Source organism: Anas platyrhynchos, chromosome 1 (genome assembly GCF_047663525.1).
Source record: "Anas platyrhynchos isolate ZD024472 breed Pekin duck chromosome 1, IASCAAS_PekinDuck_T2T, whole genome shotgun sequence".
In the NCBI taxonomy this organism is placed as follows: Eukaryota; Metazoa; Chordata; class Aves; order Anseriformes; family Anatidae; genus Anas; species Anas platyrhynchos.
Window position 1 is genome coordinate 138,264,974 of NC_092587.1, and position 22,851 is coordinate 138,287,824.

Genomic DNA, 22,851 nt, shown 5'->3' on the forward strand with positions numbered 1-22,851 from the left:
TAAGCAGACTTTCAATGCTATATGAGCTCTTTATAAATACTTCAGAAAACTTTTTTTTTTTTTTTAAAGCATTATTTTAACAATATTTATAGAAGGTGAGCTAGTAACATGGAGCTAGCAGTTGTAAATCATAAAGTTCAGATTATACAAATCAAGAAATGTGAATACAATGGTTTGGTTCTGTTGTTGTACTTATTTGTATCTGATTACTGAAAAACAGATCATCCAAGCAGCTGATTAATTGGCCCTCTGCCTACTTTGTGTATATTGTAGTATGTATCATGGTTACAGATTTCATACAAAATAGAGACACAATTTTTTGCTCAGTTTAAATTTTATTACAGTGGTACTTAAACAAATAGTTACCTTGAAGTTTGGGGAATAGAATTAATTCTATTTGTAGATACAGTACTAATGCAACTCTGTGCTAAACTTTTGTTCCTAAATTGTTTGAAAATTCAACCGAATATTTGCTAAAGACTTTACAGATGCACATAAATGAATTATTTTCTATGAAATTCAGTTAAAACTCCATGTACATTTATGGTAGGACTTGTGCTTATTACCTTTTACTAGAATGTAATGAGAAACTGTAGTATTACATAAAGCAGACACATGACATTCCTAGGTAGAAATAGCACATAATGTTTACACTTCTCTTCTCCCTCCCAAATCATTTGATAAATCCTGATAGAAAGAGGCAGTTATGTTCCTCTGCCAAAGCCAAAAACAAACTGACCTTTTATCAAAAAAGCAGAACAATATTTATAGCAAAGTCAAGGTAAAGCATAACATAGCGATACAGCTTTCTTAGAAATTATTGCAAATAAATGTCAACCATACATTCCAGCCTCCATTGCTATCACAGAATAAAATAGTATACTTACCATCACATGACCAAAACTGACATCAGGTAGCTTAAATAAAGATAACAAAAGAAATATTCAGAAGAAAACATAATTATTGCTTCATATTCATCCGATGTTCAATAATGTTTCTTAAAATAAACCCTAAAATGCATTTCTCCATAGAACTATTCATACTGAATATTCAGTATACTTAGCATAATATTCTTCACACTTTATAGCTGCATGAATCCTCAGCAGAATGTGCACCTAGTTTCCATCCACTTTGTCTTTATTCAACACTTTTTTTTTTTTTTTTAATTTTTAATTTAGCAAACAATAGCTAAGTAAGGATTTCTTCTTGTGTTAACCTAAATATCATAAATGCTGCATGTTTTCCCTCAGCTTCTTTCACATGTCTGGAAATATATCCAACTCACAAAGATACTAATGGCTTTTTCATTCAGTCTCCCTATAGGATGGCAATTTTAGTTTGATCATTAGCAAGTTCATTTTGATTGTCTCATAAATTTCTTTTGGTAACACTCTTCTTTTGCCTTTCTCGTGCATTGCATTTTTACAAGAAGCTATTAGTGATTTAATGGAGTTTTCATTGACTAAGTTTATGGGTTTCTAGGCTTTCTCTAATTCCATATGCATTCTGTCTTTTCCTGCATTAGTTCTTCATTCAATCACTTTCTGTAACACTTCATTCAATCCATTTCTGTCTCATGATCTATGATGCCTTGAACCTAGCCTTCTCTCTCTTCAGTTTCCTCCTTCACATTTTTTCCTGTTATGCTTCTTATTCCTGTTTTCCTGATTGTTTCCTCCATTGCACAAAATGGCATCCAATCTCTCCAACTACCAATCTCAAACACAGATTTTCCAGTGATGTTGAGTGGACAACCTGCTTCCCCTTCCTGGCATTTAAACTGAGGGTTTTTTTTCTTCATTATACTGCCTCTTGCCATTCTCTTAGTCAGTTATGATGGACACCAGAAAATTCTTCCTACGTGGCTGTTTTAATTCTACATAAAGAACTTGTGTGTTCATTACTCCTGGGTGAGTCTTTTTGTCCAAAAATGCAACCACATATAATACCTTTGTAAATGAACTCATCTGTTTTTGTAGTTTTTGTATGTGGAAACATTTGTGCATAGGGTTAAAAACAAATACTGGAATACTGGTTCCCACCCGCCCCCCCTCAAAAAAAAAAAAAAAAAAAAAAAAAAGAATGAAATCTCGTTTGTAAAGTTCACAAATATTTCCAGACCTGTTAAGCCACAAGATAGCATATGAATTTGAATATACATCGATATACATATAATTGTATAAAAAGCTATGAACTCTCTTCCAGTGGAGTCCTTTTTGACTAACAGCACAATAATGGGAGGACAAAAGATACATGGGCAGGGCTTCTGCTTCATCGTCAGCAGAATGCTTCTGTTAGGAAACTTTCTGAGCAGTTAGGAAAGTTTCTGAGCAAACTTTCTCCATTGGCTTTTAGTGCAGATCATACCATGAACTGGGAAAAGCTAGGACGAGTGGAGTGTCATGAGTGACAGGATGTCACTGAATGATTCTCTGCTCTCAGGGCCAGATACAGTCTCAAAAATAAATTAAAGCACTCCCATCTTACCGACTTTTTCTTCTTAGTACAGTTTGGTTTCCTGCAGCTGGAGTAGTAGTTGAGGGTTGCATACTCCATCAGAGCAGCGAAGACAAATAGAAAGCATACAGTCACAAACAAATCCATAGCGGTGACATAGGAGACACGGGGTAGTGACTTCCTTGCAATGGTACTCAAAGTTGTCATGGTCAATACTGTGGTAATTCCTGCAGAGGAAATCTGATTTTAATTGTATGCAACATCCTTTCTGCAGCCACAGAATAACCTTTGGAAACCAACACATAAAACAGAGTGCCAAAGCCTACCCAATTAATTAAAGGAAATTCATTAATTTCATCTGGTAGTATAAAAGCAAGGAAAAAAATAACATCAGTAGAACCACTGGTACTTTTTAAACAAATATTTCCTCAGCTGTTTACATTTGTCTTTGCAAAACTGAGGTTCCCATGCCTCTCAGTGTGGTTTTCCTCATCTCTTCGTTTTCTGGTCCCAGTTAGGTTGGAGTTGGGGGTTCAGGAGGAGAAAATGAAATTTTTGAAGAAAAGTGTAAAGCTTAAAAGATATTGAACCCAGAACATTTAAAGAAGCAAAGAAAGAAGCAACAAGGACAACAAAAGTAGGACAACAGCAACAAAGAAGGAAACATGGAGTTCATCACAGCAATACTGCTGTAATGAAGAATCTTGTACTAAGGGGGAAGGGAAGGGAAGGGAAGGGAAGGGAAGGGAAGGGAAGGGAAGGGAAGGGAAGGGAAGGGAAGGGAAGGGAAGGGAAGGGAAGGGAAGGGAAGGGAAGGGAAGGGAAGGGAAGGGAAGGGAAGGGAAGGGAAGGGAAGGGAAGGGAAGGGAAGGGAAGGGAAGGGAAGGGAAGGGAAGGGAAGGGAAGGGAAGGGAAGGGAAGGGAAGGGAAGGGAAGGGAAGGGAAAAAACTTGCTGCAAATCTCTGACTATGAAAAATATATTTTTTACAGTGCTGCTTTCTTGGGATTGTTCCATTGCTATTTTCCTTCTGACTCAGGGAAAACAGACAAAATTCAGATGTAACCTTAATGGAAATAGCCTTTTCAATTTGTACAAAGCATCACATCTTAGATTGATTTAGTAATAATGAATAAAATCAGGATTACTTAAAGTGAAATATCCTGAAACAATAAAACCAGTATTAAAATGAAGTCTATGGGGTGTCAGTTGTTTGGCTGCTGCGGTAATTCATATCATTTGTGTTCATTTCTCAGCAATAGAAGTCTTTTCATTCCTGCTTTGGACTGATGCTTTTAATCATCTGTTATGTACTGCAAGGCTTCTGATAGAAAAAAAAAAAAAAAAAAAAAACTCCTCAATGATTTGGAAAGAAACATAAAGCTCTCACTCAAATAAGTCTCAAGAGAGAGCCTGCTCTAAAAACAACATAACTGTAAGGTAATCTTGCTTTTTATAGTTAAAGTGGTATTTTGCAATGGTACACAGTGTTTGAAATGGCAGGGAATAACTTAAATTATGCCTTATAGTAAAATTACTTCCCACAAATGGCACTCTGGAGAGAAAGAAGTTCTATGGATTACTTTTGACTACTTTCTCTTCACAAAAGAATGCCCACCTTTGATTTGTAGCATTTGATAGAAACTACAGTAATTCACAAGAATAACCCTCCCCATTCAAATCATCAGAAAGTTCCTGGAACAGCCAGAATAGTTCCTGAGCCTAGACCTTCTCTTACAACAAATAGCAAATAGAAATGGGAAAAAATGTTGCTGAAAAAATCACCACCCAATAACTAAGATCAAAACAATACTGGTAGGAAGTGGGAAACTCCCTTACTCAGTGCATGTAACCTCAATATTTGGCTGTCTTGCACCAGAATCCAGAGCATCCACTGTACTTCATGCAAACTTTAAGCTAGCCAGTTCATCTGTCAATACAAATGTAACAGCACAAATAGTACAAAAGAGTTGCCCCAGTATTACAGATTTTTTTTTCAACTTTCTCTGAGGTTTTGTGGCTTTCGCTAAATTACTACTACTACTAACTTTAGTCTACATATGAACTGCAATTACATTTCTGAACTTCAGCATAGACATGTTTTTAGAATTTGTAAATATATTTTGTATCTAAAAGATATTAGGAAAATTAGTTTCCTCTCAGCTATGCCACTTCCCAATATATGTGGCTGCCATGATCCAGCTACAAGTCTCCAGGTCTCCATACCCCTCAAATACAGCTCTGGAGCTAACTGATGCTTCTAAAAGCTCCAGAGACAACCTCCATAGGTAACCATTCACCATAGTAGTCAACTGCACAGACGTCCAGCTGCAAAAGATGTTGGCTCACTAGCCTTGATTTGGCCCATACTAGCTGTAAGTTAACTTGACTTTTTGTATGACCATACCACAGGCCTTGGTGTTAGTGGCCACAGGCCACTAACCTCAGAAGTACTGCATACGGCTATGACAAACTCTACAACATGAAATAAAGTTCTTTAATACTTTCTAAACCCCATTTAGATTTCTAACATAAATCTGTCTTTTATAGAGCAGCATTTACATGCATCAGCACTCAAGTATTTTATTGCCTTCAAAAAAATTCTCAAAATCGATAGTCTTTGTCTTCCAACACAACAAATATTGTCCTTTTTACCTGGACTCAAGGGCAAGTTTTCAGTTCCCTTTCATCCAATGATATTATCTCAGATTACTTTAGGACACTTTTTATTAAAAGGAAAAAAAAAAAAAAGGAAAAAAAAAAGGAAAAATGCTTGAAATGCTTGGAAGGGCCATTTGCAAAAGTCTATTTTTTTTCACATGGAATGCAGTTATTAACAATGTACTACTTTTCCTCTATTTTCAGTGAAATTAGAGTGTAACTATGTATTATTTATGATGAACTATTTTGTTCAACATAAATCTATCTATAATGATATAACTATCTATGATAAAACTATATAAAACTATGATAAAACAATCAGCTGCCACACTGAATATGGACTGAAAGGTGGAGAAGTGAAAGAAAAATTGCCATTGGCCTTTGCACTTAAGTACAAAAGTCCTCAACTCAGACTATGTCTGTTTCTTAAGCCTAAATGTGATATCCTGACAGAATTATGCCCAAGACTGACAACCTTAAAGCTTTTGTTGAGAACTAAGAAAAAACAACCCAGCAAATTGTGTTGTCTATACCTCACTGCTACAGGATCTTGGAGTTTTGAGTGGCTACAGACCAATTTTAACCAATTGAAGCACAATAATTTCCACTAAATTTAAAGATTCAACAATGATATAAGATTTCTCTCTCTCTCTCTTTTTTTTTTTTCTTTTGAAACTAATACTGCCCATCACTTTGACAACAACTCACATTTTGCTATCAGAATACAAAACCTCAGGGAAAGGAAAGCTTAATATTATCACACGCAATCACAGTTTCTGGATTATGTGCCACATTTCAAATTATGGCAAGGACATGAGGCAAGTGCTAAGCACACAGATGGAAACATCTAACGGTAAAAGAAACAGATCTTTACTATTATTTTTTATAAAATATTTTTACAGTGTATGAAATCCAACATAAAATAAATAATCATTCTTCATTTAAACTGGGGATTGGACTTGGATTCCAACTCAGATCATAAGCAAATACAGAGTTTTTGAAATAATTAAATTCTCTCTATCAATTTTATCAAATTTTATCAAATCTGACACATTTACACAAGTTTTGAAATATTAAACTGAGTCTTATGGGGACACATACAGAGAGCAAAGAGAATGAGGTGCACAAGATTATATAGTTTTGTATTCCTATTTATAAGTCAGAATATACAGATATGCACATATGCAACATCTATCATTTCCAAACAGAATATCTAGATACCTTACCCTTATCTCATTTTGTCTATCCTACTGAGAAAATTCAGTTTGTTGACTGGTTTCAAATACAATAAATCTTGGCAGATGAAACTGTTAGGTCTCTCATTTTGGGGATAGAAGGGCTGTAAAGTGAGCTTTGTGTCTGTTATTGAAATTTGCAGTCCTGTGAAACTGTCTTTGTCAACAGAAATCTATATTTAAGCCATAGACAGATTTGAAGTGACCTGGCTTCAAAATGTTCAGGTAGACAGGTGTGAGTGGCAGCACGTTTGTGAATACCATTTGTGGCATTTATATTCTCTGGGCAATTTCCATACCAAAAATGCTATTTAATAAATCAAAAGGTATTGTCTGGTAGATCAATGATGTAGGGATACATAAGGCATGAGAACACTTTAACCTTTAGATCATTGGTCTAAACAGTTATTTAAGATTTTTACTGGCTGAAAGCTGCTTACTGTACAGCAGTTGGCCAAGTGAGGTAGCAAGACTATCAGTGTTAGAAACTTTTTGGTTAGGGAGGCTCAAATTTTCTTATTTTCTTGTGGGAAAATGTATACTGCCTTACTTGTTTATAAATTTCATCTCTTCAACATTTCTGGTCTGTCACCTGTTTTTTCCCCTTGTGAATGAGCTTAAGATGGAATGGTAAGGAGAGCAATGTTCATTTTTTTATCAAACATCATCTGTATCTTCCTTTATATCAACGCATTGCTGGTCTTGATACCCACTGCATTTTTTTTTAACCTACAGTTTGAAGTTGCTGTGTAGCAACTGCCCAGTCATACTATATGTTATACCCATTTTATAAAAGCAGGGGGAAAGCTCAGATGAAAGCTTCAGTTTAATCTAATTCCCTTCATCCTTGTGAAAAGCAACCTCTTATTTTCCAAATCATAACTTTTCTTCAGACACTTGCTGTCTGCTCTTGACTGTGAACATTGGGAGAAGATCATTTTGATTACTAGAGATGGGCAGAAACAGCAGAGAGCCATTTTTTTTTCTTCTCTTTGAATGGAGAGGAATATAAGCAAGGATCATAAAACACAGTTCTCATCCAACACTCAAATTCTATTTCCATTTTCCCACTGACTCTTCAGGTGGCCTGGAATGAGTCACGTTGTCACTCTGGGCCTCAGCCCCTCAAAGAGCATGTTAAAAAGGGGTTATGATGCCAAGTTTTAAAGTGCACTTTGCTGCCTCTGGACAGTGCTGCTGAAAGGATTATTATGGTCCCATTTTTCCCCTCAGTCAAATACCCCTGATTGCATTTAGTTTTTCCAGTACAGAAATAGCTTATTACTTAAAGATATTCAGAAAGGGGTAAAACCTGTCCTTCATGTAACCCTGAGTAGTTGCCAATAGCTTAGGAAATTACTCATTAATTTCAGAGAGTGAAATGTTTCCCTGATGCTAGTCCTTCACATTAATGCAGTTATACTTGGGGCATTTTTGGTGCACTGAGTCTACAATTCATTTCAACTAATTAGCGGGAAAATTTCAGTGGTTTGCCTTTGGCTGTATTACTCACAGTTTTGCCATGCACCACTCTCCAAATGTGCATGTGTGTGTTGTTGCTCAGACAGATTTATAGGCTGCATTATGCAAGGACACCTACAGTAAACTGGGAACATCTGCTTACTGCATCCCAAGAGTCAAGAGGCCATTTGCAATTTGGGAGCAACAGGACTCTGTGCACAGAAAGAGGTGACCCACATACATACATTTTGTAGTCATTTGACTTTATTTATTAAAAAAGTTATATTATAGCCCAGTAATTAAATTCTCTATGAGAGTTTTAGGAGTTAGTCACTGTTACCACTGAATACAGCCTTGGAACATTTCAATTCATGACCTCAATATATGTATACATTTTTTCTCTGAAGTTCCTGCTGGTTATGGGGGTGAGGCAGGGAGAATAACACTGTTGTGACCAGAGCTCTAACCTACATCTGAGTCTAATTAATTGAAAAAATGAACTGTATGGTGTAGGGAACTTCCCTCAGGGACAGGATATGGACGCTTCTTCCAGAAAATCAGTAACGCAATCTGTTAGACACCTTTCTTCCCATTTTTCTTTTCTCTTAAATAAATTAAGCATTATGAATGATAACCCAAATTGATGTTGTGTGACTCTCTGCACACACATAGGGCTTTCCACGCCTAGTTAAAAAAGACAGAGTATGGCCAATCTTTCCTTATCTCCATTGAGCCATCCAATTTAAGAAGAAAGTTCTTCAGCAGGGAAGTATGCTAAAGGCCTGTTGCTCAATTTTCTGGTCACTAGAGGCAAGTCTACTCAGCCAGCAACAGACGAATGCACATCTGCTCCATCCTCACCTTTGGGCCATCTTCACACAGTCCTGGAAGTGGAGGGAGTCACAGAATAACTCTTAGTCTTAGGGTACATCATGTAGCCAGAGCCACAGTGTAAAGGCACTTTGGCATTCACAGAAGGGGGATGAAGACTGAACATTCCTTTCTCAGAAAATTACCTCATGAAACTAGACCCATGTGATGCCACATGGCTTTTAATGGTCATAAGTGCTGTGTTTGTTAGTTTCACAAATTTCTGGAGCAAATCCTGGAGATTATGGTTTTGTGCTGACCTCATGAAAAATGGGTTTTAGCACAGAATTATCTGTAAAATATGAACCAGTGATCTCTGTTTGCAGTTGTCTTATTATAGGTTTTCTGAGATTTTTCTTCCTATTGATTCTGCTGTATAGCTCCATGTCACAGAGCTGCTCTTGGCTTGAAAGATGCCCTTTGTCACTTGGTAAGATTTAAAGCTGAAATAGCCTCCACCTAGAAAGGTGCCTAAGGACTGATAGCAGGAATGGGTGCCATACAACTTAATTGCTTAAATAAAGCTGAAGTTATTAAGGAATTTACACTTAGAGGATATGGTAAGGTTATGGTATTTTTTCTGTCATTCAGTGGAAAGTTAAGCTATTGAAACAGAAGTTTTAGGAAGAAGAAGGTTTTTATCCTATGCCTTAGGACACCCTGAATAGGTGGCTATATGTTTTTTTCCATAAGTCAAGGACTTAGAAAGTGACTTCTGTAAGAGTTCAAGGGACATAGCAGCTAAAATCTCATTCAAAATGAATGGGCTTCAAAATCTTGTTAACACTTCCCATTTTAATTTTAATTTTAATTTTAATTTTAATTTTTTTCACTTCAGAGCCTTCAGGGGGTTTCTACTGGAAACTACAGTAGTCTTAAAATTGGTGGCTGCTCAGATTTTTTAGTGTAGGAGAGGGACAGACAGGAACAGGACAAGTCCTTTTGAAGAACTGTATATAAGCTGCACAGTTGAATAAGTTGTCTTCCTCCTGAGATCAAGTACTGTGCCTCTGCTTTGGTGTTTGGAAGGGAGCTAACAGAAATGGATTCACATGAGAAGTAACAAGCATTTCTGGTAAAGGCTTAGTTATTTGGGTGGAAAAGGATTAAAAGTACTGTTGGCCCTTGATCAGCTATTGAGGAGAGACAAAAGGTTCATACAAATGGCCTTTTCTATCCTGTGGCTGAATGAAGACCTGTGAGTACACAGCAGCCCTTGAGGACACCATGCCTGCCGCCTTCTTGTGACCTCTGAGAAAGTTCAGCTTGTTTGCAGCTTTTATTCTTCAGTAATTCCTTGCAGCAGTATCACCCTCTCAAACCTGGGGACTTAGGTTCTCTTACAAATGTTTCCTATCCATTTCTGTCCAAAAATTGGGCAGGTGGGTTTTTAATAGCTTGTTGTTTTGTATTTAAATGATACAGAGGATCTAGCTGTTTAAATGGAGATGGTGAGAAACTCCAGCAGGAATAAGCAGTGAATAGCTAGGAATGTTAACATTTGCTCTTGAAAACAGACATTTAAACCTTGACACAACCTCCCCTTTTTCCTAGACTTCTGAAAAATTTAGTTATTTGCAGCTCAGGAGTAAAATGTTTTGTTTTGTTTTGTTTTGTTTTTCCTTCAATTCTGATTTACACCTGTATTTGGCTATTATACAGCCCTATGCCCTTGGTGCTTGCAAAACTTGCAGGTTTTCATATAGACATAAGAGTAAATGGTCAAAGTTTCTGAGTGTATCCTAAAGAACAATGCCAAAATGCACACAACAGTCCTGACATAAATAAGCTGCTCAGAAACCTTTCCCAGCACTTCTTCTCTACAGCACTTTTTCTTTCCAGCAACTTTTTCCTCTACAACCTGTGAAAAATATCTATACACCTAGTGTGGAGCTTAACTTCAAGTGTACAAGCTTCAAACATCTTGAATGAGTTAATGTTATTATATCCTACAGTTTTCAGGTTGCATAGGACATTATATCCTGTGGGGAAGCATTTCAGAAGAGAAGGAAGCCAGCAGTGCAATTAATTAATTCTTGAAAAATGTCACCAAAATATCATAGCGAGAAGAAAGAGACAGCCATTAATTCTAGAATATTATGCAAAATAGGTGGCAGTGTCATTCCAAAGGGCTGGGGTAGATTACTTTAAATTACCCTCTTAAAGGCAGAAAACCAAAGGCTTCAATGATAAATATATCCAGGTCTGCAAGACATGGTAGCATTAATCCAGAGTATATATCTTGCTGTGTCTTTGAAAGGAAGCTGACATTTTCAAATGATAGTGGAGGAACTACATGAAAAAAGCAGAGAAAGGAACTATTAACAACTTACCTAATGCTGTTCTTGCTGGTGTGGCATCTTTTTTAATCCAAAAGGATACCCAGGAAAGAACAACTGTTAATATACAGGGAATGTACGTTTGAATAGTGAAGTATCCCATTCTTCTACTTAAGTCGAAGTATATAGTCATGACTACATAATCACCTGCAGTAATAGCACAGAAAATAAATTGACATTGTGGTGAGATAAAGTCAGATGTTCATTGAGCTGCTCTTTTAAGCCTCATAAAATGCTGCATATGAAATATTTCTTAGTGTTTTGACAGCATCTGTATTGTATGAATATGTATTCATACAATATGTATTCATCTGTATTGTATGAACTTGTATGAAATAGAATTTAAATAAACATTTTCATTCTAATTTCTTTTATTTTTAGGTCTCTGTGGAAATGTTGACCTGTTTGGACAGAGGCTTTCAGGAATCATTCTGGATGAGAAAGTTTTTGAAAAGCATCTTGGCTTTCCAGAGTTGGTATTTCTGGATGGCTATGTGGCCACAAACATGAATCTACCATCACTCACCAGATTCTGTAACTAAGCACACAAAATCCCTCTTTCAACAAACTTTGCCTTCTCTGCCCTCATTTTAGGTTTGAGTGACTTCTGTTATCTTTTTCTGAGATTTGAGTCAGGTGGTTGGGGTCTTTATAGCAAGTGTAGCATGGACATCAATATGCCTTTACATAAGAAGTTATTTATAGACAACAGAGCTTCAGTGCTGGTGAAAGAGGTCAGACTGTATGCTTTTAAAGGTCTCATCACTACAAATCAAAAGTCTGTTTTTGTCAGCATTCCTCCATCTCAAAGCAATAGTGGTCACTCATAGTATCTGTTAACTTTCAGAAGATGAGCCTGGATATAATGTTTATTATTCTGCTGGATACTAAAAATCATAATATCAAGAGCTCAGTAAGAAGTCTGGTTTATCTCACATTATGTGATTTTCCTCACAGTATCTCTTCTGCTAACCTTTATGACTCCACAGGGGATAATAATCTGTCCCTCTCTCTCTACCCAGTAGAGGCTACCGACCTTATCACCTCTATCCTTAGCAGTAACTCCCGCAGCTTCACAGCTGTTAACTATCTTTTTCTCTCAGACAGTCACAGTGATTAACAATAATGAAACTGAACTGAGACCAATATCTGTACTTTGCTTGAAGTATATTTGTTGATTCAATTTTATATGTGAATAGGAGTTTATGCATCTGAGAACTTTTTTTTTATCCGATTACATCACTTAACTAATAAATTATTTTGCTTCTTGTTACAAGCCTTGACTTTGTAGAATAAGATATTTGCACGAGAGATGATTTCCTATAGGTAGGTAAATCTGTCTTGTTGCTGTAAAACTCCATAAGACCAAATAAATTGGTAACAGAGATTAATCCTCAAAGAAATGTATACATGACTCTTCCAATGTTAGAGGCAGAATGAGTTAATTTGGATTTAAGAAAATTAAAGCATATTTTTCTAGTATCAGAAAGAATATGAACAAAAGAATTAAATACAGTTGGTATTTGATTATAGCTAAATATGATGTAGAAATTAATTCAGTACAAATAACTTCCACCCAAAGACACACCAAAGGCCAATATAATATGAGTGAACTACCATAAATGGCAAAGTAAAAGGTAAATAAATATATGAGGATGGCATCTGGGGACAGAAATTTAGAACAGCGTGTCAATAGGAATTGTTCTATGTGTAAGTACATCATTCTGAGATAGATATATGGAAGAGGTTTGATAAGACCGTAGGTGCTTCTATCACGCCTCTGTTAGATTAGCCTGTGCATTTTTATGAGTACTGTGCAAGTACAAACCTTATGACCCCGAGAAGTTGGACATCATTCCAAAAGATTCGGGTGTTTGGCATATAAGGGCAGAGCTTTAATGGAAGAGCCCAGTGCTGTTACAAGTAAGAAGCATTGAAGTACATCATGGCATAGAGAGTCTTGTGGGTTGTTCACAGGCAGGGGGTTACTTTCATCCCACTGATTCATAGCACTTTTCCCTGTGCAAGGAATGGCACCAAGGAATTGACATGGGTAAGTAACCATTGGTTCTTTAAATTACATCAGTTTCCTAATCTGGTTTACTATAATGAAGAAAGATTTACTCTACAACAGCTGAGGTCATTTGGCAGAAATAGGAGTACAAATTCAGAGGCTGTGTAAACCAGTTCTTCTAGTGACAGGAACAAACCCAACTACCATGAAAAAAGCACAAGATAATGTTTCAAATGCTGTCTGTCAAGGTAGATGGGTGAGCTAAAAAGGAAGTACGAGACTACAGGAAATGTAATATGTCCTTACATTTTCTCTTACTTCTTGCATCTAGAACTACACAGCTACTGATAAGCTGCTTGAGAATAATAGAAACCAAAGCAAGCTGCTGACTTCTCATTGTGTACCACAATATAAGATACACTCAATTCCAGTACACACACAGGTCTCTAATCCTCTGACTTGCATTACAGTGATATACAGCAGAGCAAATAAGAGTGAAGCTAGATATGGATGGCAAGATACTCTCTAGTAAGATAAACTCTGCTTCCAAGATCTTCAACAGAAACAAACCTGACAAACTGAAAGCAGTAGAAAATTAACAAGCATTTCAACTATTTTGCAGACAAGAACACTGAGGCATAGATTCAATGACGGAGAGAGTTCACATTTAGCTAGGAACTTATTCATTGTATTTCAGGTATGATTCACTTCACCTGTCTTTAGACATCTAAAAGGCAGATTCTACAAATGACCTGCACATTGTGGCCTCCTTTGTTTACCCAATGAAGAGAAACTGGTACTTCTAGTATGCGTTTTATCTAATCTGTTTTAGGGCTTCACTTCAGAAGAAAGTCACTCTAGAAGAAGGTGAATGTGCCCGAAATATTTACATTTGTTGCCAAACATTAAAAAAGGTGAATGATAGTATCAAATGTGGCCAAAGACACTGTAGATACTTAGATCAGCTTTTTAAAGGATATTTTATTTACTTTTCTCCCTTGTTTCATGGTTTAACTTTATGCCCTCTTTCTGGAAACCATGCACAACTTTTTATCTGCTTGTTCTCAGTTCATCTCAGTCCTCCATTCCTTCCACTGCTTCTTCTTACAACAGAACTCTTTTTTTTTTTTTCTCAAATAAAGAAACGACCACAATATCCTTTATTTGCAGAAACCATGACTTGACTGAATTTTACAAAGAACTTCAAATTCCCAAATACCCAACAAAGTCCCATAGCTGTCTAATAAGCACCCAGTGAAGTGAATTAATCCTTGGATAATGACTGTCTACATTCATTTATTCACTAACCTATTTTCTTGTCTGAAATTCACACAAAAATTCTCATATGAAAAAGAGAGAGACAGTCACAAAGGCAGCAGCTGTACATAACTGACTTATATTGTACTCTTTGTGCCATACTTTACCTTACACGCTGACAGACAATATAAAAAGACATCGGGAGAACAGTTTGGTTCAGTGGAATTACTGGCACAAAGGGAAGGTAAAACTTAAAGATTAGAATTAGCTGTTTCTCCTACAGTACTCTCACAGTACTTGGAGGGGACACAGCTTGGAGAATATGAATGTAGATGGAAATGCATAGGAGGAGGAGGAGAAAATCACCACTGCTGAAATGGCAACTGAAAGCACAAATGTTGGTATTGCTGTCAAAACCAAGCACTTTTCCGTACAATATGTACTAGATGCATTTTTAATAGCTATGGTGAATTATGTTTTGCAACTAAGTGACCACTTCAGTTCTTCTATCCTCAGAAAAGTCAGCTTCTTTTGAGACACCTGGATTGTCTCTTTGCATACAGAAGAACAGGCTTGTCTGTGAAATGGCTGTCTGTTTGATGTATTGTTTCAAAATGCATTATTGTTATTAAAGTCTAAATTACTCCTACAAAGCTACATTATACTCTATATATCTAAAAGCACTTTGCTTCAGTTTAATGGAAAGTAACCATATTATATCTATATGACTTTCTCTATACACACAAAATAATTTGACAGGTATTTAAGGTTTATGGAGAACTAATTTTCAGAACAAAGAAACTCTATTCAAAGAGACCTGACCTGTGATCTGTTGTGTTCATCCTGCAGGCACAAGCAACCTGAAGGAGAGAAAAACCTTTCAAACACTTCACTCAGCCTCCTTGCTCCTTCACCGGCCTTCAGAGCTCTGCCTGCCATTACTGTGACTGCTAGGAGAGGAGTTGGGGCTCACTATGTGACAAAACCCTGCAGTGCAGACAAGACGGGAAAGCCTCCTTCCAAACTGCATATCATTAAATCAGTGTATTTGGTTTAAAAGTAGTCACAGAGTGATTGCCTGGCTATGAACCACTGAAATAGCTAATAGTAAGAAACTTCACTTTGAAGCTCAGAGAGGAATTCTACTTTTTAACAGCTTGAAGAATTTGCTAGGAAGGCAAACTGACTTTTAACTGAACTATCGCACCAATTCACTGAAATAATGAAAATTACCTTGAGGCAAAATAGTGCCTGACCAGTTTTCTATAATAAGAACAAAAATGCATCTGGCAACAAATCTGGAGTAACAGGAATAGTGCAGCCAGGCTTCCCATGAAACCAAGAGAACTGTTGTCTGTGACCCATAGGACTTGTATTCGTTTAACATTTTAGTATGAAAGTAGGACACCATTTGGAACAATAATGATTTTTTTTTTTTTTAAGGAATAACCACTGTGGATTTTGATGAACTAGGCTATAGTCCATTTCTATTTGCTGTTGAAGACTAATGCCATGGGTGACAGAACTGCTGGGAGTTTGCTTATATTTCACCAAGAACAGTGGCCTTTAAAAGTGAAATATTTGAGTAGAATGCAATTGGTTACTTTACTTTAAGAAAAGCTTACACAAATACAACACGATATATTGCAAATCATTTTATATAATACATGGATTCATTCTCCCATTATACTCTGAGGTTAACATGTACTGCAATCCCAATTATCTTAGAAAAAAAAAAAAAGTTAAGGATGAAGACTTTACAGAGAATGCAATATAAAACTACAATGTACACATAGAATAATTTCAGCATGTAAGTGGAAGTTTACACTGTAATTCTCCATCACCAGAACTGGGGAATAACAAATGGCAGAGTTTATCCAAGTTGTTGATAGTTTCATTGCAGAGGAAAAACAACAAAAACAACAAAACAAAACAAAACAAAACAAAAAAACATAATCATTAGAAGGAGGACTTATACAGTATATCATGAGTATTTCTTTATCAAAAAAAAACCACCAAGAGTGCATTGAGGTATCTTCTTTATTATCAAATTTACCCAGCAGCAAGCAACCTAATTTTCTGATCTTCAGTGCTCTTTTTTTTAATTATTATTATAATTATTATAATTATAATTATTATTATTATTATTATTATTATTTCCTATGTTGTTTTTATTTGGAAGCCAAGAGAGGACCCTATTTAATAATGCCATTCACTCTTCACTTCCTCCCACTCTGCTTTTTAAATTTAGCTATCAAAGTCTCCCTTTTTCTTTCCTGAACTAGGCTTCTCTAATTTTTTAATAAGCTGAAAATTTTCTACTAGTTTGGCCACTGCCCATCAGGCACACAGTAGTGTCCTTGAGTGACAAATGCCTTCATTTACAATTCTTTTCTTTGATGCCATGGTAGAGCTGTATTATGGGTGATTTGAAAACTGTTAGATAAAGCCAAGGATTGCTCCTGTTGTTGAATACATTGGTCAGACAGATGACAAGTAAAACCAGCGGAAAACAAATTTTAATCTAAGTCAATATGTACAAAAGTTTTTGGGACTCATACTTGTGGTAGTGCTGGTATCAACAGGAAACATGCAAGTTTCAGGTTCAAGAGCTGGTTTTGGGTTCCAAACTTTGCACAATCTGGAAAGAATATTTCAGTACAAAATCAGTCAGAAATAAAGACTGTGATACAAAATGCAATCCTGCAGCCCTGTCCAATTCAGAGAAGGAAAAGGAAAACAAACAAACAAAGAAACAAAACAAAACAAACAAACAAACAAACAAAAACAGCCTTCTGTGTCTCAAAGTTTGTGAATTTATAATTGCCTTTGGCCTCACCAGTGTGTGTATGTGTATGTGCCTGTCCACATGCACAACCACAAGTACAGTGTAGCCCAGAGCTGGCTTTCAGTGCTTATACCTGCAACACAGATTTTCCAGAAATACATGCACACCGTGAGTGCCAATTGATTACTTATGCTATCATAGACAGTCATATCTATGCCAGTATACAGCAAAAAGAAAAAAAAAAAAAAAAGAAACCTAACACCAACAGCACTGCTTCTTCTGGTAGACATCATGTTTAGTTATATGCATATACATACTTGTAAGCGTGTGTAATAAAAATCAAATATTGTCATATTACTCTGGAGTGGGAAAAGCAAAGACCAGATCCTGGGTTGTTTGAACAGAACTTTTTTTTTGAAACTCAGGAAAGAACAAGACTTTGTCCTAAATTATCAGAACAGAAAAACTTAAAAGTTTGGTTTGGTTTGGTTTGGTTTGGTTTGGTGTGTGTGTAATGACATGAAGAATATTATATCAGGGATCATATTTTTATTTGAAGCTATCAATTTCTTTATATCACTATCAAAATTTGTATTTATGCTATTTGTTCTTTTGAAACTCCACATAGTGGAGTTTCATTTTCTTTGATGCAAGGAGCATTCTCAAAAGATTTATGTAAAATGACAGTTTTGTTAAATGAACTACTACCTGCTTTTAAAAGGTACTGACTATATTTCCACCAATTACAGTTATTTCATTCTCTGATTCTGGCATTTATCATTAAATCTGGAAAAACAATGAAGTTATGTAAAGTTCTAATTTATTTCTAATGATATTATTTTCAGAATTATTTGCATACATAGGTTGCATAATTGAACTTTTAATGAACAACTGAAATTGAATAATTAAAAGACTTTTATTTCTTGTGCCCTAACCAATTCAATGGTGTACCAGCACTTTCAAAAGCAGTTACTTTTGATTCCAGCGTTATCATTATGTATGTAGCTGTAGCCCAAATCCTCTGTTAAATTTATGGAATTCTTTGAGGGTACGCAGGAGATAGATCAACAGACATTAATATAACTGACCTCCACAATTAATTCTGAAAATACAAGCTTTGCAACAAAAAATATGATGATAGCATTTATTTTCCTTATCTAAGAATGTTTTGCTTATTTGTGTACTTATATACTTACACACTTTTATACTTATATAGCCTGCTCTGCCATATCCTACTATTCATTCTTCCCAGTCCTGCTACTGCACGTAATACTCTCCTCCAAAGAAATCTGTGTGAACCTATAGTATATTATTTCTCTATATGTTATTACAAGAATATTACAAGCATCTGGATTTCTTTCAGACTGTTCAGGCCTATTGTGTTTAGGCATAATGACATTTTTGTTTTAGAACATCATTTTGTATATTCAAAATGGGATTTCAAATAGGATACTAATGAAGATTATGGATTTTTAATTTGACTATTATAGGTACTAATAATATTGGAAAATCCTCAAAAAATGCAATTTCATCAAGCCATATAATGAGAATAAAAATATATTACACCACAGGCAAGAATTTGATCCATGGCTACAAGTCCAGCTTGATTCCTCACTTAATAGATGAAAAGCTTCACACATAACCTCCTTTTACATTCATGCATCAAGCTGAGAGAAATTCAATATATGAATATGGTGTAGCATGCATGATCCGTTGCTCTTTATTCGTAAGAAGATCTTGCTATTTACCATATCTAGATTTTTTTTTCTTCTTAAAGAATAAAGCAAGCAAAAGCAGATGAAATAAAAAACAATAATAAATTACCTACGTTAAACTACCTATTATTAAAATAGATGCCTGTGGCAGTGAAAGTAGGAAAAGGATTGTAGTGAAAATGAATGTCATTTATGTAGGGTCTTTTTTTTGTTTGGTTGTTTTTTGTTTGGTTGTTTTTGAGAGAGTGCAGTTTTGTTGATGGGAAGCTGTACAGTGCTTTTAGAACAGAACACTCTTTATGCTCCATGGAGTATCAAATACTGTAGGACGTCTGGAAAGATACAACATTAAGGACTGTGCATAAAACCACAAGTTTTATGTCATCTGTCAATGCTCATCATTACTTTATTTAATTAGGAATGAATTTCTTGAGAGCTGTTTTTTCTGGTAGGAGGCCCCTTTTACTGAAGTTTGTTCTGAAGTTCCACGGGACTGGGTTTGGTGAACTTGTAATTCCAGAAACAATTGAAATAGTTTTCATTTTATCAAAAATTCCCATGTCAACATTTCCCAATGAAGTGATCTATTTTTTTTTTTCTTTTTTTTTTTTTTCTTTTTTTCTTTTTAATAATGGAAATGCAACATTTTATTTGACCTGAAATACTGATTCTTTTTGGCCTTACCACCATTTGTGACTGTACTATTGACATATTTCACTTAACTGTGCCCATTTCTTCCTGTCTATAGTGACATCTTGTTCACCTCATCTGTCCCTAACGTATGCTCTTGTGGCATAATTTTTCTTATAATCTTTTCAGAGGTTGAAATGGTATCTCACCCGTGGAAGCTTACCCCAGTTCTTCTTATTGCACCCTGTAAGAGTCTATGGTGATCATGTGGTCTCACTTTCTCTGGGGTATCAGGTTTCTCTGAACTAATCACTGCTATAAACCCAATAATTATGGATAAAATAGAACATCTTTCAGAAAGGCATAATATATTCATATAAGATTTTCTAGCAATGGGAGTTGTACTGCAGTCCTTGAAGTTCTTTCAGGGATTACTCATTTTCATTAATAAAAACAGGTGCTTTTTTTCTTAATCTGCAGTTGTCTAGCATAAACTCAGACCTTGAGCCTTAATGAATCTTTGCTAGACTGAAGGACTGATTGGTTTTCTTTTTCTTATGCAGGTATGTTAATCAACTACCCTTTGTCCTTCAAGATAAACACTTATGGTCTCATAACAGAGGGAATGATTTCCGGTCTCCAATAAATCTTCTTACTCTTTCATGCATTTTCAAAATAACTCCTAAATTACAGTCATCAGAGTTAGGTCTTATTTTAATAGCAGTTGCCTATGATATAGAGATAGAATAAATGCCTTTCTTCCAGATGATATTTCTCTGCCTATGTACCCAATATCTGTGCTCAGTATTTTGGCCACACCAGGAGTGTATTTTAAACTGATTATTAATTGACAAGAAATATCCCAGAACCTTTAGCCCTGCAGCACCCAGAATGAGAGGTCTTCAGTTCTGGGAAAGCAAAGTCTATGGGCTTCAATCCCAAACAGATGTCCAGTAGTAATGAAATGCCTATTAGACATGAATTCAGGCTATAAAACTATCTGAACGTCTTTCCATCCTGACTTGTCCTTCTCATTATTGACCAGTCCCTCTATCATTGTGTCACCTATAAACATAATGAGTTTTAATGTTACATTTACTTTTCTGTCATTAATAAAAGGTACTAAACAGCATGAAGCCAGAAAGCATGGCATCTGAACAGAAGGTCCTGATGAATAATGTTTTTAAGCGATCTTAAATATTACCAGGTAGTCAAAATTTAATCCTTTCATATATGCCACAATGATTTTCTTATCACTGTAGCTTCTTAATCAAAATGTCATATTGCATCAAGTGACATGTCTTAAAAATGTACATTATAACAGCGCAAATGTATAAACTCATAAGATGATATTGAGTTAGTCTGACAAGAGCTAGTTTCTATGAATCAATGTTTATTGGTGTTAATTATATTATCCTCTATGTTTGTATTAATCCATTCCTGGATCAGATGTCACGTTACTTCGATTGAGATCAATGACAGGATAAAAGGCCTGTAATTACTTTGGTTGGTCTATTTAGAGATTTTTGAAAATGTAAAACAAAACCTAAATCTGTATTATTTCTCCTTAGTCCACCAAAATTTCCATGAAGTCTTGTTACAAATGGGCAGTAGTGAGTGATTCCTGGTCAAACCTTTAAACAATTATTATCAAGTTACTAAAGGCTTAATGAAGAAGTTGTGTTGAGGAAGTGGCTGGTAACATATATTCACAATTTCCCACAAATGGAAAAGAATAAGTGATTGCTCTTATTCAAAAACCCTATACTACTTTTTCTTTTACATTTTAATTTTCTATCCCACATAGAATTTCTGCATGCTAGAAGCAATGCTTTTTGAGCTAAGAAGTTGTAAAAGGCAATGTCAAGAAATTCCCAGAAATAATATTGTTTGCAGAAGGGGTTTTCTGGTGTAGTCTTTCAGATTAAAGCTGTCATGCACAGCTATTTTTCACTTTACATTGTAGGTAGATGTGTTATGTTTTTCTACAGAGCTATTTGGTAGTCCGAAGCACATGGAAGCTTGCATTCTGTTTGCTTTTTATCTGCTAGAAGAAAAATATTGATCCACATGCATTCCTAATTATTTATTTCTAAGATATTTGATAGTTGGAAAAAGTTAATGCATTTTCTAAATGTTATTTTAGCTCCTTCTTTTGCCTACTCAAGCCTTTCTTACTGGATTATTATCAGTCTTTTTTACATTCCCAACAGGGACTATTTCATCTCTTCCAATTTCATTGATAACAACTTTTTAAAATGTATGTTCATAAAAAAAGCAATCCCTCTTACCTTTATTGATTTCCCTAGATTATACCTCCGGTATTTATTTCATGTTTTCTCCCTTATATCCCCTTGTGCTTTTGTTGCAATGTGCTGTTAATAAATTAATTTTGTGCTAACTAAAAGCTCCCTCTTTCCTGTTCCTAATAACTCTTTTTGTTTTAATGTACTGCCCTTCTGGATTATTTAGTCAGCCTGTTTGGTACTTCCTAGTTCCTTTGTGATGAATGAAAAAGCCAGCCTAAATCTCATCCAAATCCAACTACTTCTCATATGTTCATCCCTATTTATGAGTAATATTTTTCATTTCTGTACTGCAAACTCACAAACTTTCACTGGTGTTCATCGGAAGTATTTCCTTCTTTTAGTTCAGCTGGCAATAAACTTGGCTTTAACTTGCCAATAATGTTAGCTTAAAATTGTTAAAGACACAAAATCAGAGATTTAGCCCATCTGTTTATATTGCTTGCTCTCTCTAAGGATTTGCTTTTGCTTATTGATGAATTCTCTTTACCTGATATTCTGCAGTGTGAAATATTTAAGTTATAGGAGAATAATATGCATTGAATTTTCAAGGGGCTTCACTTAAATTACATACTGTCAGAAAAACTACTAGTGCCATCCCTGTTGCAAATTAAAGACCAGAGTTATTTTCCCTGAATACCTTACAGTAACATGTTTTAATAAATCTCTTCACTCCTGGCCAAAGGCCTGAAGGTCTTTCTGCATCTTCCCTATAAGGGGAAAGGAAGCGTGAGCATGAAGAACTGAAGAGAGAAGTTTTCATAAAATTCTGAAGAAAGGAGTGAGCAGCATAAGAGGTTCAGGGATGCTAGGGTAATGTTTCATTCACAGTTCTTGGTGGAACATAAAGTGGAGCAGCTATAGTAAAGGAACATACCTACATCCACTGATGCCAGAAATTAATTAGTTTTTGGCAAGCAAAAAGAGTTCTGTGTAATGAAGCCAGACCAAACTATGGATTTATTTTTCAACCTTGCTAACTTTTTGAAGAGCTATTTCATCTATTTCATCATTATTTCATCAAAAATAAATACCAGTGAAATTACCTAAAAATGTATGAATTCTGGTGGAAGTAGAATTGCCTGCCATACTTCGACCCATGAATCAACATGAAAGACA

At 35.6% G+C, this 22,851-nt stretch overlaps 1 protein-coding gene across 4 annotated transcripts in view; it reads right to left on the bottom strand.

Annotated features, from left to right (window-relative positions):
• Positions 1-22,851, bottom strand: part of GABRG3 (gamma-aminobutyric acid type A receptor subunit gamma3) — a 333,357-nt gene that overhangs the window by 7,683 nt on the left and 302,823 nt on the right. For 2 of the 4 annotated variants that reach the window (XM_027446825.3, XM_072030556.1), the window contains exons 7-9: positions 11,017-11,169; positions 2,488-2,684; positions 888-917 (exon numbers count right to left, since the gene is read on the bottom strand). In XM_027446825.3, coding sequence (XP_027302626.1) covers positions 888-917; positions 2,488-2,684; positions 11,017-11,169 — 380 coding nt within the window. The remainder of the gene's footprint in view (positions 1-887; positions 918-2,487; positions 2,685-11,016; positions 11,170-22,851) is intronic. The other 2 variants (XM_072030545.1, XM_027446836.3) reach the window with 2 other exon arrangements.